Source organism: Ranitomeya variabilis, chromosome 5, assembly GCF_051348905.1.
Source record: "Ranitomeya variabilis isolate aRanVar5 chromosome 5, aRanVar5.hap1, whole genome shotgun sequence".
In the NCBI taxonomy this organism is placed as follows: domain Eukaryota; kingdom Metazoa; phylum Chordata; class Amphibia; order Anura; family Dendrobatidae; genus Ranitomeya; species Ranitomeya variabilis.
In genome coordinates this window covers 265372044-265387633 of record NC_135236.1, presented here as the reverse complement: position 1 = coordinate 265387633, position 15590 = coordinate 265372044, and the positions used below count along the sequence as shown (strand labels likewise).

Here is a 15590-nt window from a genome sequence, read left to right as displayed (position 1 = left end):
GTTTCTTGGCCAGTTGGCAGTCTGCAGCACATGGTTGATTACATGCTGCAGTGCCTGAGAAACGACCGCCGCATCGCCCACATTCTCAACATGTCTGATTATTGGATGTTCACCCTCCTCGATCCTCGCTACCGGGACAACGTACAAAGCCTCATCACACCGTTGAACCGGGAGCGTAAAATGAGGGAGTACCAAGAGACACTGGTGAATTCCATCATCTTCTCCACTCCAACTGGGAGCAGTGCTGCTAGTGCTTTACAAAGCAGCTCAGTGCGTCGAGGCAGGGGAGGAGGCTCTGCACAAAGAGGGAGCATAAGCAGTGCCTCTGCCCAAGGCAAGACCAGTATGGCCCAACTGTGGCACCGTTTTGTGTGCCCGCCACAAATGTCTACACCATCACCGGCGGCTCCAGTCAGCAGGAGGCAACGGTTCCGTCAGATGGTGACAGACTACATGTCTTGCCCTCTTACTGTACTCCCAGACAGCTCTTCCCCTTTCAAGTTTTGGGTCTCTAAGCTGGATACATGGCCAGAGCTAAGCCAGTATGCATTGGAGGTGCTGGCTTGCCCTGCGGCTAGTGTATTATCGGAACGCGTCTTTAGTGCCGCAGGTGGTGTACTAACAGACCGTCGCATGCGACTATCCTCCGATAACGTTGACCGGCTTACTTTTCTGAAAATGAACCAGGCCTGGATCTCGAAGGAATTTGCCACTCCTCTTCCTGATTAAATAATTGGGTGACTGTCTACAGTATCCAGGTCTCCTGTTGTGTTCATCTTTCCTGGGCTCCAACACCGCCAGTTGAGGCTCAGAAGTGCCATCTGCACAGTAAAAACATACGACCCAGTGTTATTGGGTTTCAGTAACCTCAGCTGATCCCCAGCTGTGTAGCTGGCAATGTGTCCTGCGACCACCATGCTGACACAACAAATGAAATTGAAGGGAACCTGTCCCCCCCAGGCGTTTGTTACTGAAAGAGACACCTTGTGCAGCAGTAATGCTGCACAAGGAAAAGGTAGCTCTTTTAGTTTTGCTCCTTGCACACGCAGAACTTAACACTTCTAAAATGTGTCCACTGATACCGTAAAACAGTCACGGAGGTGGGACTTTCCTTCGTAATGGGATGCAGCAGAGCCGTCATTCCTACCCCCTTGGTGCCGTGCGCTGCCTCCTCAGCGTCGTTTGATTCTGTCCCGGAGCCTGTGCTGTTATGTTATCCCTTGGCCAGGCGCACTTAGTGCTGCGCATCTTCTGACATCGTTTGGTGTCAGGCTGGCTGCGCCTGTGCGGCCACGCTGCCCGAGATCCCGCTTCGCAGTGTCTTCTGATTTAATCACACTGCGAGCCTGGGATCCATGGGCATGTGCAGTGCGTATCTTCACCTCCGCCTCTCAGTCTTCTCCCTCTGCCTTCTTCCGACTGTGCGCCGTCAGCTGATCCCTAATAGCATGCCACAGCCGTGACGCCGCACAGTCTGAAGAAGCCGGAGGGAGGGGAGTGAGAGGCGAGGATATGCACTGCACATGCCCATGGATCCCAGGCCCGCCGTGGGATTACATTAGATGACACTGCGAGGCGGGATCTCGGGCAGCGCGGCCGCACAGGCGCAGCCAGCCTGACACCAAATGATGTCAGAAGACGGGCAGCGCTAAGTGCGCCTGGCCAAGGGATAACATAACAGCCCAGGCTCCGGGACAGAATCAAACAATGCTGAGGAGGCGGTGCATGGCGCCAAGGGGTAGGAATGACGGCTCTGCTGCGTCCCATTACGAAGGAAAGTCCCTCCTCCGGGACTGTTTTACGGTATCAGTGGACACATTTTAGAAGTGTTAAGTTCTGCGTGTGCAAGGAGCATAATTAAAAGACCCACCTTTTCCTTTTGCATCCTTAGTGCTGCACAAGATGGCTCTTTCAACTACAAACGCCTTGGGGGGGGTTAAAGGTTCCCTTTCGACTTGCTCCAATTAGGCTTCGGCCTACACTGTCTTCCTGTGCTCCTCCTGCTGTCCCTGGGCTTCAACACCGCTAGTTGCTGTCCGGAAGTGCTGTCTGCACAGTTAACACTTGCTGCCGTGTTAGTGGAGTTCAGTACCGTCAGCTGCTCCCCTGCTGTGTGTGCGGCAATCCCTCCGATCTAATCCTCCTGCTGTCCCTGGGCTTCAACACCGCTAGTTGCTGTCCAGAAGTGCTGTCTGCACAGTTAACACTTGCTGCCGTGTTAGTGGGGTTCAGTACCGTCAGCTGCTCCCCTGCTGTGTGTGCGGCAATCCCTCCGATCTGCTCCTCCTGCTGTCCCTGGGCTTCAACACCGCTAGTTGCTGTCCGGAAGTGCTGTTTGCACAGAGCCAAACACCTCGCCAATGTGTTAGTGGGGTTCAGTTACACCTGCTGCTCCCCTGCTGTGTATCCGGCAACGTGTCCTGCGACTGCCACAACTACTGGAATTTAAGGGAACCTGCCCCCCCCCCGGGCGTTTCTTACTGAAAGAGCCACCTTGTGCAGCAGTAATGCTGCACAAGGAAAAGGTGCCTCTTTTAATTATGCTCCTTGCACACCCTGAACCTAACACTTATGAAATGCGTCTCCTCACCCCGTTAAACCGTCCCGGAGGTGGGACTTTCCTTTGTAATGGGACGCAGCACAGCCGTCATTCCTACCCCCTTGGCTCCGTGCGCCTCCTACACAGCGTCGTTTGTTTCTGTCCCGGACCCTGGGCTGTTATGTTATCCCTTGGCCAGGCGCACTTAGCGCTGCCTGTCTTCTGACATCATTTGGTGTCAGGCTGGCTGCGCCTGTGCGGCCACGCTGCCCGAGATCCCGCTTCGCAGTGTCTTCTGATTTAATCACACTGCGGGCCTGGGATCCATGGGCATGTGCAGTGCGTATCTTCACCTCCGCCTCTCAGTCTTCTCCCTCTGCCTTCTTCCGACTGTGCGCCGTCAGCTGATCCCTAATAGCATGCCACGGCCGTGACGCCGCACAGTCTGAAGAAGCCGGAGGGAGGGGAGTGAGGCGAGGATATGCACTGCACATGCCCATGGATCCCAGGCCCGCCGTGGGATTACATTAGACGACATTGCGAGGCGGGATCTCGCGCAGCGTGGCCGCACAGGCGCAGCCAGCCTGACACCAAATGATGTCAGAAGACGGGCAGCGCTAAGTGTGCCTGGCCAAGGGATAACATAACAGCCCAGGCTCCGGGACAGAATCAAACGACGCTGTGGAGGGGGGCGCACGGCGTCAAGGGGGTAGGAATAACGGCTGTGCTGCGTCCCATTACAAAGGAAAGTCCCACCTCCGGGACGGTTTTACAGTGTGAGGGGACACATTTCATAAGTGTCTAGTTCAGCGTTTGCAAGGAGCATAATAAAAAGAGCCAGCTGTTCCTTTTGCAGCATTAGTGCTGTACAAGATGGCTCTTTCAGCAACAAACGCCTGGGGGGGGTTAAAGGTTCCCTTTAACCATGCTCCAGTGCAGGCTTCGGCCTACACTCTGCTCCCTCTGCTCCTCCTGCTTACCCTGGGCTCTAACACTGCCAGTTTGAGCCCGGAAGTGCTAGCTGCACAGAGAAAAACACCAGCCAATGTGTCAGTGGGGTTCAGCAAGGCCAGCTGTTCCCCCGCTGTGTAGCCGGCATCGTGTCCTGCAAAAGCCACGCAGACACAAAGCTGCTGCCAGTGCAGGCTTCGGCCTACACTCTGCTCTCTCTGCTCCTCCTGCTGACCCTGGGCTCTAACAACGCCAGTTGGTGCCCCGAAGTGCTAGCTGCACAGAGAAAAACACCAGCCAATGTGTCAGTGGGGTTCAGCAACGCCAGCTGTTCCCCCGCTGTGTAGCCGGCATCGTGTCCTGCAACAGCCACGCAGACACAAAGCTGCCGCCAGTGCAGACTTCGGCCTACACTCTGCTCCCTCTGTTCCTCCTGCTGACCCCGGGCTCTAACAACGCCAGTTGGTGCCCCGAAGTGCTGGCTGCACAGAGCAAAACACCCGCCAATGTGTCAGTGGGGTTCAGCAACGCCAGCTGTTCCCCTGCTTTGTAGCCGGCATCGTGTCCTGCAACAGCCACGCAGACACAAGAACTGAAATTGAAGGGAACCTGTCCCCCACCCCCAGGCGTTTGGATGTATAACAGCCACCTTGTACAGCAGTAATGCTGCTTTTGTACAAGGTGGCTCATTAGGTTATTCTGCTCTCACATGTCGAACTCAACACGTATAAAATGTGTCCCCTGAGACCATTAAGAACGTTACTGAGGTGTGACTTTCCTTTGTAATGACACGCAGCAACCCCCTTGGTAGCGCTGCCCGTCTTCTGGCATCATTGGTTGGCTGGCTGCGCCTCTGCTGCCGTCCTGCCCGACACAACGCCCCTCGGTGTCTTATTTATGTAGACTGCGAGGGTGTGATTGATGGGCATGAGCAGTGCATATCTTCGCCTGTCACTCATCTCCTTCCGCCTTCTTCAGACTGTGCGGCTTCATGGCCATGGCATGCGATAAGGGATCAGCTGACGCCGCTCAGTCTGAAGCAGGTGTAAGGACCCGAGTGAGAGGCGAACATATGTACTGCGCAAGGCCATGAATCCTAGCCCCGCAGTGTGAATAAATGAAAAGACACTGCGGGGCTGGGATTCATGGGCATCGCGAACCGCACCGGTCCACATGAAGTGATGTCTGAAGACGGGCAGCGCTAACAGCGCATGGCCAAGGGATAACACAACAGTGCAGACTCCTGTACAGCAAAATGTGACGCTCAGGAGGCCGCGCCCAGCAACAAGGTGTTTTTTTTCACAGCTGTGCTGCATCTCATTAAGAAGGAAACTCCCGCCTCCAACACAGTTTGACTGTATAAAGGGCTAAATGTTATACGTGTTTCATTCAGCGTGTGCAAGGAGCAAAATTAAAAGAGCAACCTTTGACTTGTGCAGCACTACTGCTGCACAAGGTGGCTCTTGTAGTTTGTAACACCTGAGGGGGGGTTAAAGGCTACCTTTAAAATTGGTTCAATTAGGCTTCGGCCTACACTCTGCTCCTCCTGCAGAGCCCGGGCTCTAACAACACCAGTTGGTGCCCCGAAGTGCTGGCTGCACAGAGAAAAACACCCGCCAATGTGTCAGTGGGGTTCAGCAACGCCAGCTGTTCCCCCGCTGTGTAGCCGGCAACGTGTCCTGCAAACGCCACGCAGACACCAAGCTGCCGCCAGTGCAGGCTTCGGCCTACACTCAGCTCCCCCTGCTGACCCTTTGCTCCAACACTGCTAGTTGGGGCTCTAGGAAGACAATCTTAAATAGGTCCCCATCCTGGTTCCAGTACCGTCAGCTGGTTCCGGGTAGAGCCTTTGGCTTAGGGCCTCCTTCTGGGTATCCGAGTTCCACCAATGTCAGGTGGTCCTTGGTAGTGCTTTCAGGCACGGGTACCTCCTGCTTAGTAACCGGGTTCCAGTAATGTCAGCTGGTCCTCGGTAGTTCCATTGGCTCTTGGACCTTCAGCTACCCATCTGGGTTCCAGTACCGTCTGCTGGTTCTCGGCAGTGTCTTTTGCTCTTGTACCTTCTGCTCCCCATCCTGGTTCCAGTACCGTCAGCTGGTTCTGGGCAGAGCCTTTGGCTTAGGTGCCTCCTTCTGGGTATCTGAGTTCCACCAACGTCAGGTGGTCCTTGGTAGTGCTTTCAGGCACGGGTACCTCCTGCTTAGTAACTGGGTTCCAGTAATGTCAGCTGGTCCTCGGTAGTTCCATTGGCTCTTGGACCTTCAGCTACCCATCCGGGTTCCAGTACCGTCAGCTGGTTCTCGGGAGTGTCTTTTGCTCTTGTACCTTCTGCTCCCCATCCTGGTTCCAGTACCGTCAGCTGGTTCCGGGCAGAGCCTTTGGCTTAGGTGCCTCCTTCTGGGTATCCGAGTTCCACCAATGTCAGGTGGTCCTTGGTAGTGCTTTCAGGCACAGGTACCTCCTGCTTAGTAACCGGGTTCCAGTAACGTCAGCTGGTCCTCGGTAGTTCCATTGGCTCTTGGACCTTCGGGTAGCCATCCGAGTTCCAGTTCCATCAGCTGTTTCTCGGCATTTTCTCAGCCTTCTTGTACCTTCTGCTACATTTCCAAGTTCGAGACCCTAAAGACGATGACACGGAAGACCACCCCTAAGATGACGACAACACCAGAGACGACAACCACTGAGATGACGACGACCCTGGAGACGATGACCCTGAAGACCACACTGATGACGACGACGACGACCCCGGAGACGACGACCCCGGAGACGACAACATGGAAGACCGAGAAGCAGAAGAACAAGAGGCTGCAGAACAAAGAGCAGAAGAACGTTAAGCATAACACTAAATATCAGAGCAAAAGATATTATCTAAATTATAAGCAGAAGAAGACTAAGCAGTGTATGGGGGTGAGTCCGTTCCTCCTCGTGGTGCCCCTGGATAAAGCCTGATGCTGCAGGCCAAACTGAATGCGGACAAATGTAACTCTTTTGTGACAGGCAGAACGGAATGTGTAATCTTCAAACTTTTATAGATAACAACTACAGGAATGCCTGTCACAAATAAGAATATGATGAAGAAGTAGAATATGAAGAAGAATAATAGTTGAATAAAAAGAATATGAAGAATGTAACAAAAAAAAATTGGTAGAAGATGAAGAGGATGAATAAGGTGAAGAAGAAGTTGATGTCAAAGATGCTGCTGCTGAGGATGATGAAGAAGAAAGTGTGGGAGAAGTAAAAAAAAAGGTGGAGGGCATGGAAGTAGTGAAACATCAATATCTGACAAAATAAAAATCTTTACATAGTCAATATCTTTGTAACTCCGAACGTCTTAAAAAAAAAATTAAATTCCTGCTATTCTATTTGATTGGGCTAAACCTCTATGCCTTTAATGTCTCTGCCACCTCCCCCAATACATCCTACATTATTCTTAGTTGTTTTCCTTCATGTAGAATGAACCTACAAGGAAAGAAAGGGTTTATTTTAATTCCGATATTTTCGTCCCACTGACTTGCATAGGTATCGGGTATCGGAATCGGCGAGATCCGATACTTTGCCAGTATCGGCCGATACTTTCCGATACCGATACTTTCCGATATCGGATGGTATCGCTCAACACTAATGGTAAGTATGGTGAAATGAAGAATATTAAAATACTTTTTCCTAATGTGTGCGTGTTTTATTAACCCTTTATTACTATTGGATTAATAACGGATAGGCGTCTTATTGACGCCTCTCCTTTATTAACCCGGCTTAATGTCACCTTACAATAGCAAGGTGACACTAACCCCTTATTACCCCATATCCCACCGCTACACGGTCAGTAAAGTAGGGACAGGGGTGTACGGGTGTCCCTACTTTAATGACCATCGGCATCGAGTAACGTATATGGCTTATTATAGCCTAGATACTGATTGCTAATACGGAGTATTCAAGTGCTGTGGATACAATGTTTCCCAATTATATGGGTGACCACCATATTACAGTTTTGTGTACTCTGTGCCATTCCCTGTATGCCAATACCACTACTGTCTGTTAGGTGTACACCCTGCCTTGGGCTTTGCATGTTGTAGGTGACCCCCAATTGTCATCTTTTTAGCCCTGTTATGTATCGTTTGTCTGGATTTTTACATGTTTGATATAATAAAAAGATTGTTGTTTGGACTTCATAACTGCTTGTTCTTTTTTGATTAGTCTATGGTAATTAATATGTTACTATTAATATTGAGCAGAATTAATTTCAGCTTATTGACTCGGCCTCCAGAACAGTCATGGTCTCTCATGTGGCCCCTTGGGAAAATTAATCTCCCACCCCTGCTCTATTATGTATAGCGCTATGTTATGTATAGTGCTGTACATTTTACATCCTCAGATGTGCATCAGAGCACCTGTGTGTTACTCACATAAGCTATCACATGATCTATTAAAGGCGATCATATGACATGTCACATAATAGATAGGGTACCTGGGAGGTTCCTGGGGCCCTGGCTACTCTTAATCCACCCCTGATTGCTGGTGACATGTTTTTTGCTCAGGTGTCAACATTTGTGAGACCCACCGGGAATTGACTTTTCACATCATCAAAACATCATAAATCATACTCAAAACAGTGCCAAATGAAATGAATAATTCATGAGCTATAACAGTGATTTTGACCCAACAATCTTCCAAAATCACAGCATCCTCTTTACAGCACATTTCCTTTGAATATGCTTTGTCAGGTTGCTCTGAACAGGAGGAGTCATCTTCAACTGATTCCTTACCCCTTTTAAACTGCTTTCCCCAAATCTTTACTTGTTATTAGGAAGAGGCATCATCACCATATACAGTAATCATCCTTTCATGGCTTTCTCTAGTTTTCTTTTCTTCCTTTGTAAGTAATTTAATCACAGAATGAAGCTCTAAATCCCTCACTTTTTTGTAGAGCTGCAGTGTACTGCACTTACCATCCTGTCACTTCCAGTGCTTTCATTAGACTGAACTTCTTTTTTAATACTGACAGAACATGCTGGACTAGATAATTTATTGAACACTCCTCCTAACCTGTTTTACAAAGCTCTCAGAGAACGGGAATAGCCTGTAATGATATAAATACATTTGATACTCAAGCATTGAGCATGATTTAGGCAAATAAAGGCCATTTCAAGGTAAATATTACAAAAAAGGGTAAGAATGTTACAATGGAATTCTAAATAAAGTGCTTTAAATTCAGCCTATCGACACAACCCATGAACTCTTTTGCGGACAAAGTTTTGTTAAAAGAAAAAAGTTGGGATACAATGTAGAGATAAAACTTTTATGGATAAATAGTAAATAGTACTTAGAAACATTGGTGACTATCATTTTAAGACTATAAAAGTTGCCACATTGTCATTTCCTCACCTGTAATGTGAGTTGTGGATAGTTCACCATTCCACCCAACCAGGAGAAAGCAGCATTAATAAATGAAAGCAGGGCCATGAATGCAATTAAATTGGCTGCAATGTTTGCTACCAGACCCACAGAGGTAGAGGCACCATTGCTGGCAGCTTCCAATACAGTTTTTTCTTCCCTTAAGGTGCAAAGAGACATACAAAAATCATTGACAGTCAAATATGATGATTGTTCAAATTGGATTATATATATGTGCCTGTTTATATTGTGTATTTCAGATGCATACTTAGGCCCCGATTGATCACAGATTTTACCTCAAAAAGTGGTGTAAAAGCTTTGGAAAGTCACTAAATGACCACCTAACACAGGTTGCACCAAAATGTTGCTCTTTTTGCCGTTTTCACTTTATTCATTTTTTTAGCTCCGCCCTAATGGGTGGAGTTGGGGGTGAAGCTGGGGCGTGACGCTACAGCTTATCGGATTCATGATGAACTGTGGCTTTCCCTATGCCAGAAATCTCAGTTGGAGTGAGATTTCCGGTGTGGCACACAGAGGTGCACACCACTCATCCGATGCTCCAGAAAGTTGTGTTACTGCTTGGTGTAAGTTCAAAGCTTTCTTGGAGCTCTGGAAAATCTCTTATCACATAAACCTCACTTCCGACCCCCAAAATATTGGGTTCACAAGCCATTAAAGATGTCCAAAAATTAGCTATTTGTAGCAAGGATTACGTGGAGTTTTGTGTACAGCTGTACTACGATAACGCTAGAACTTAATAGAACGCATTTCCATGCTATATAAGATGCTGTAGGAGGGAGATAATCTGCTTAGTAGCAAAGTTTACAATACAGTAACTTATTTTCTGTTGCATTCTTTATCAAATTGGAGGCACTATGGAAGAGCAGTAAGTCTCTATTCTCATTTATGCGTGCCTTATTGCAGCTTTGGGCAATCTGGACCTGTAATACCGTGAGTCTAAAGGAACCACATGGCAACATGCAGAGTCCCAACAGGTCCTCAGTACAGACAAATAGGGACTGTGTGTGCCACTATTTAGAGTACATGCAAATAGTCACGCTGTCTGCGTGAACTTCTACATACAGCATACTGATACACAGAACTGCAAAAGTTTTAGGTAGGTGTGAAAAAGATGCTGCAAAGTAAGAATGCTTTCAAAAATAGAAGTGTCAATAATTTATTTTTACTAATTAACAAATTGCAAGATGAATGAACAAACAAAAAGTCTAAATTACATCAATATTTGAGCACTTTTTGGCTTAAAAACAGCATCAAAGTATCAATTCTTCTAGATACACTTGTACACACTTTTGAATGAACTCGACAGGGAGGTTGTTCCAAATATCTTAGAGAACTAACAACAGATTTTCAGTGGTTATAGGCATGTGCAAATCCTTCTGTCTCTCTATGTAATCCTTCACAAACTCGATGATGTTGAGATCATCCACATAACCTACATCACATCATCAAGTCTGTCTGGGAATACATGAAGAGACAGAAGAATTTGTACAAGCCTACATTCACAAAAGATCTGTGGCTCATTTTCCAAGATTCTTGGAAAAACCTCCCTTTCGAATTCTTTTCAAAGTATGAACAACTGTTCCTAGGAGAATTGGTGCTTTGATGGTCCTTTGATGCTGTTTTGAAGACAAAGGCTGGTCACACCAAATATTGATTAGATTTAGATTTATTTTGCATTAATTTCCTTAGCATTTTGTTAATTGATAAAAAATAAAATATTAATATTAAACACTTCTATTTTTTAACTCCACTCTGATTTTTTAATTCTGACTCTAGCATTTTTAAATATCTAAAATGTTTAATCGGTACTGTATACTTTAATACTTTAATAACATACTATACCATACAAAAATTTACCCTTTTTCTATCCTGACACCATCCTGGCTTTTGAACTTTGATTCTTCTGTTTCAGGATAAACCAGCTTGGAAAGTGCAAGAGCGCAAGGAGCCGCCATGACAGAGGCCGCAATAAGTGAAGATGGGTCAATCTGAAATAATAATTTAAATGTATTCAAGATATTTCATTTATGTCTCTCTTTATATTTCTTCCTCCAAAGTGAATGCTCATTTCTTCAGACATTGTGAAACACTACCCCTGTCCTCAAAATTGGACAATGGAAAGTGCAAGGAAAGAGTATGCCCAAACTCTGTCCCCTGCAGTCAGGGAAGTGTAGTACCTGAGGAAAATTGTCACCTTGACTCGTGGATGTTGCCCTGCATGCATATAATCTGTTATAAAAAAAATTCTAAACCCCTTAAGATTGTAAATGTTCAGTTTTTGCTGTAGCATGTATTCTCAGAGGTCTTTACCCTAGTTCCGTACAGAAATGTATGGTGCTATAGATAATGATGGCTTTACCTACTGATATCTATAAGCTGTGAATGTATAACTTTGACAGAAAGACTTTGCTCTTTTTGTTTTCTCTCCATTCCACCTTATCCTCTCCTTCTTTGTAGTTGACATACCTATGTACCAATACAATGCAACAAGCCAAATGTGAAAATTAAGTAAAGTGTAAGAAAAAGAAGAGAAGTGGTAATGTTCTCACCCCAAATGAGATGTATGCACCCATCACACTGCCAGCAATTGTTCCGAAGCCCCCAGTCATCACAGCATGAATTTCAGATTTTGTCATGTCTGGTAAGTAGGGGCGAATAAGCAATGGAGCTTCTGTCTATAAATGTAGATGAGGAAAAACAACAGAGGCTATTGTCTTAATGAATTTACAACAATAGTCTACAGATCGTCAGCGGTAGTATGTTTCTTATTCTTACCTGTCCAACAAAAATATTGCCAGCCACGCTCAATGTTTCTGTAGCTGTGGTTCCCATTGTTACTTGCATAAGCCAGGAAATCTAGAAAATACATAAATGGTTTCTGCAAAGTTTAGAATGTGTTGCATTTTACTGATAAAGAATTTGATAATTTTGTCTTCTATTTTTTAATATCTTGATTCCTAGGATGTTTATGGTGTCATCAGAGACTCTGTCTGCAACCCATCCGATTTCACAAAGAAAACTGTGATGAACGCAGCTCTATTATTCCCATCAGAATGATAGACTACACAATGGAACTGGGGTGCAGTATCTGCATTTGGAGAAAAAAAGGTTCAGTCATCAGAGGGGACAAGGTATCTTTATTATGAGAACTGTGAATCTGCGTAATAATCTACAGTGGCTTTAGAACAGGCTTAGATAATGTTTCTTTGAATCTTGATTCCATCTGATTACCACCAGAGGGTACATTTTTCATTATAAGGTGGATTGCATAATGTTTGCTTGTTTTTTTATCTTCATTTGGATCAATAGGAGGGAACAAATTTTGAAAGTTTAACTACATCTCTTCTCTTCATCCACATCCTCTCCCGTCACTGAGTTGAAGTTGATAGACTCATATATTTTTCCAAATATATTAACTATGTATCTACACTCCTTAAGATTGAAATTGCAATACCAAGAAGGTGGAGAGGACAATGATGGAGGTGGTGGAGAGGGCAATGATGAGGGTGGTGGAGAAAGCAATGATGGAGGTGATGGAGAGAACAATGATTGATGTGGGGAGAGGACAATGATGGGATGTGTATGGAGGACATTAAGGGGTGTGGGGATTGGGATGGAAGGAAGGGGGACTTATAATGGACTTACGAACAGGGGATGGGGAGGAAAACATTAGATATGGATGTAAAATGAATTGGGTGGTTGAGGAGGGTGCTAAAACCTCTGATAGTGTCCTCTCCCATCTCACAATTAATTGTGATGCTATCAGGGACTTTACAATAAATTGTAAGGTGGGAGAAGACGCTTTCAGGGACTTGTAATGAATTGTGAGGTGGCGAAGGATGCTCAGTACCTGGTAATGTCTTCTCCAACTTCCATATTAATTTTGATGCTATCAAGTACTTACAATGACTGGGGGTTACACAGGACAGGGACTAAGGCTATGTGCAGGATTTGCAGGAGAAAATTCTGCTGCATATCTTAATATTTTGGCAGGAAGAAAGTTGCATAAAATACTTTTTTTTCCCACATTTTTGCCATGCTTTTGTTACGTATTTTTCCAAATGAGTACGGGTGAAATATGCTGCAAGAATTGAAATTATGTAGATTTAAATCTGCAAGGCAAAAATAAGCAGCATGTGCATGAGACTGTAAAAACTTGCATATTTTTCATGTTCACATAGCCTTACAGGTAATTGGGGAGAGTGACAGACTGAAAAATGTATATTATTGGGAGTCAGAGATTATAGTTAATGGGCAACACAATGCTGCTTATCACTTTATATTGTTAATGGTGCTTGGCTAATAGTATATTAATGGAAGGGTACATATCTGTATGCAGGGGGAGACACATGTATGTATACAATGTATGTGACCTTGTTATTTTCAGGGCTGCGAAGATCATCGTGACGAGTCGTAGCTGGGAGATGTGGACATGAAGGTCTGACCAGATGGAAAAGAAACAGGAGAAAGCGTCTCTAATCAGACGAGACGTCAGCGGTAAGTGCCTAGATGTAGATATTATTCTGTATCTGCACTGTGTGATTTGGAGTGATAATGTTTTTTCGTAAAATCCCTTATTCTACATTCTCACATTTGTGTGAAATGTCTGTGTGCTTCTGTGTTTTTTTATCTGATGACACATGGACTCAGAGTTTTATAGGTCTATTCACACATACATGAAAATCTGAAAATGAGATCCGTGAGGGTCAGAGAATGTTCTGTTCTGATCCGATTTTGAGGATCAGAATAGATCATGCTCAATTCGTCTGTAAAAGCGGGCATCGCACCAACCCTGCAAACGGATACAGGGATGTAGCCTTATTATGTATAGCACAGTCCCTTAGTATATAGTGTACTCACTTATTATGTATAGCAGAGTTCCTTAGTATATAGTGTACTAACTTATTATGTTTAGCAGAGTTCCTTAGTATATAGGGTACTCACTTACTATAGCGCCATCCTTAGTTACATAGTTTCCTTTTTTATTATGCATAACGCCGCCCCTTATTACATACCATCCTCTGCTGTTATATACAGTGCTGTCTCTTACATAGTGTATTCTTGTTATTTTTGTTATTCACAGCGTCCTCTTTTATTATATCGTCCCCTCTCTTGTTAGATATAAAATGACTGCTGACGGAGGAGCCGGTAACCAGACTACCAGTCCATCGGCTCCTCCATTAGAAAAGAAGCTTTCCCATGCTCCATCAGCCATCACTGCATTATACATCTAACAAGAGAGGATGGTACGCAATAAAGAACAGGGCTCTATATAATCCGATATGTAAGGGACGGAGCTGTACATAACAAGAGAGGGAACTGTGTAATTAGAGATGGCTATATATAATAAAGGAGACTTTGTAATATATACATGTATGTTTGTGGCTATAAATATATATATATATATATATATATATATATATATATATATATATATATATATATATATATATATTAGCTTTGTCGCCATAAAATGAGGGGAGCACGGACACATTTCTTGCACAGGGGCCCCAGGCTGTCAATCTGTCAGTGTCCACCCCTGATTATCATGTGTACAGCTCCTGTGATTTCCATAATTCCATGACTTTTTCTTCTTGATTTTGCCATTCCAATGTTGAGGAGTGTAGGTCATATTTTCTGAAACTCAAAATGCCACAAATGACTTCCATTATATTGTGGCATCTGAGAAAAAAATAACAATATTTACTTTATAATATTTTATCAGACATTAAATTAATTCTTTAGAAATATAAATACAAGGAACTTACCTTAAGAATTACATACTGCATTAGTCCAATATAGTAAAGGATTGACATGACGCAGCTAAAAAACACGACAATGGGAAGAGCCTGTAAGAAACCATACACAGAAGTCACATCTTACATTGCTTAGTGTGAAACATGTAATACACATTTTTACATAATTCTGCTGAATATTCTTGCCATGATGCATAAACAGCAATTTCATTAAATACACCTGTATTAAGAACTATCCTGGATAAAAAGCAGAATTAATTTGACCATAACTGTGTAGAGTCTGATATTTCTAAAGATGACAATACATATACTCAATGGTTGATACCTTTTAGAGGCTAAATAAAAAGATGGTAACAAATTGCAAAAAGGTATCAACCACTGAGGACTCTAGATTCTAAATATTTTTCTATTTACTGGCTAACACGGTACAAAGATATACCGTATATCTTCTCTGTAATACATATACTCGAGATTTAGCTATAGGTTGTATTTTCAATGTACATTTATGGAAACCTACAGAAATTTCCACCTTCCCTAAAAAATTATATATAATACTTATACATTAGTCATTTATTTGTTGACACTAACATTTTCTTTATCTTGCACAATGGCTGTGATCTTAATGTCGGAAAATGAAGAATTGGCATTACAGGTTAATCAGACCCTTTTACATGGATCGTAATAGGACAAATTAGCTTTTATATGAGCAAACAAGCCACTGATTAACTGATAAAAGACAATCACTTGTTGGTTTCTGATCATGACTTTAAGGGTACCGTCTCACATAACGATTTACCAACGATCACGACCAGCGATACGACCTGGCCGTGATCGTTGGTAAGTCGTTGTGTGGTCGCTGGGGAGCTGTCACACAGACCGCTCTCCAGCGACCAACGATGCCGAGTTCCCGGGTAACCAGGGTAGACATCGGG

General features: G+C 44.6%; 1 protein-coding gene across 2 annotated transcripts in view; it reads right to left on the bottom strand.

Moving 5' to 3' along the window:
• The window catches only part of SLC28A2 (solute carrier family 28 member 2), a 144856-nt gene that overhangs the window by 39291 nt on the left and 89975 nt on the right, over nt 1–15590 (bottom strand). For both annotated transcript variants that reach the window (XM_077264218.1, XM_077264219.1), the window contains exons 9-13: nt 14671–14751; nt 11678–11758; nt 11452–11577; nt 10760–10890; nt 8873–9041 (exon numbers count right to left, since the gene is read on the bottom strand). In XM_077264218.1, the coding sequence (XP_077120333.1) occupies nt 8873–9041; nt 10760–10890; nt 11452–11577; nt 11678–11758; nt 14671–14751 (588 nt within the window). The remainder of the gene's footprint in view (nt 1–8872; nt 9042–10759; nt 10891–11451; nt 11578–11677; nt 11759–14670; nt 14752–15590) is intronic.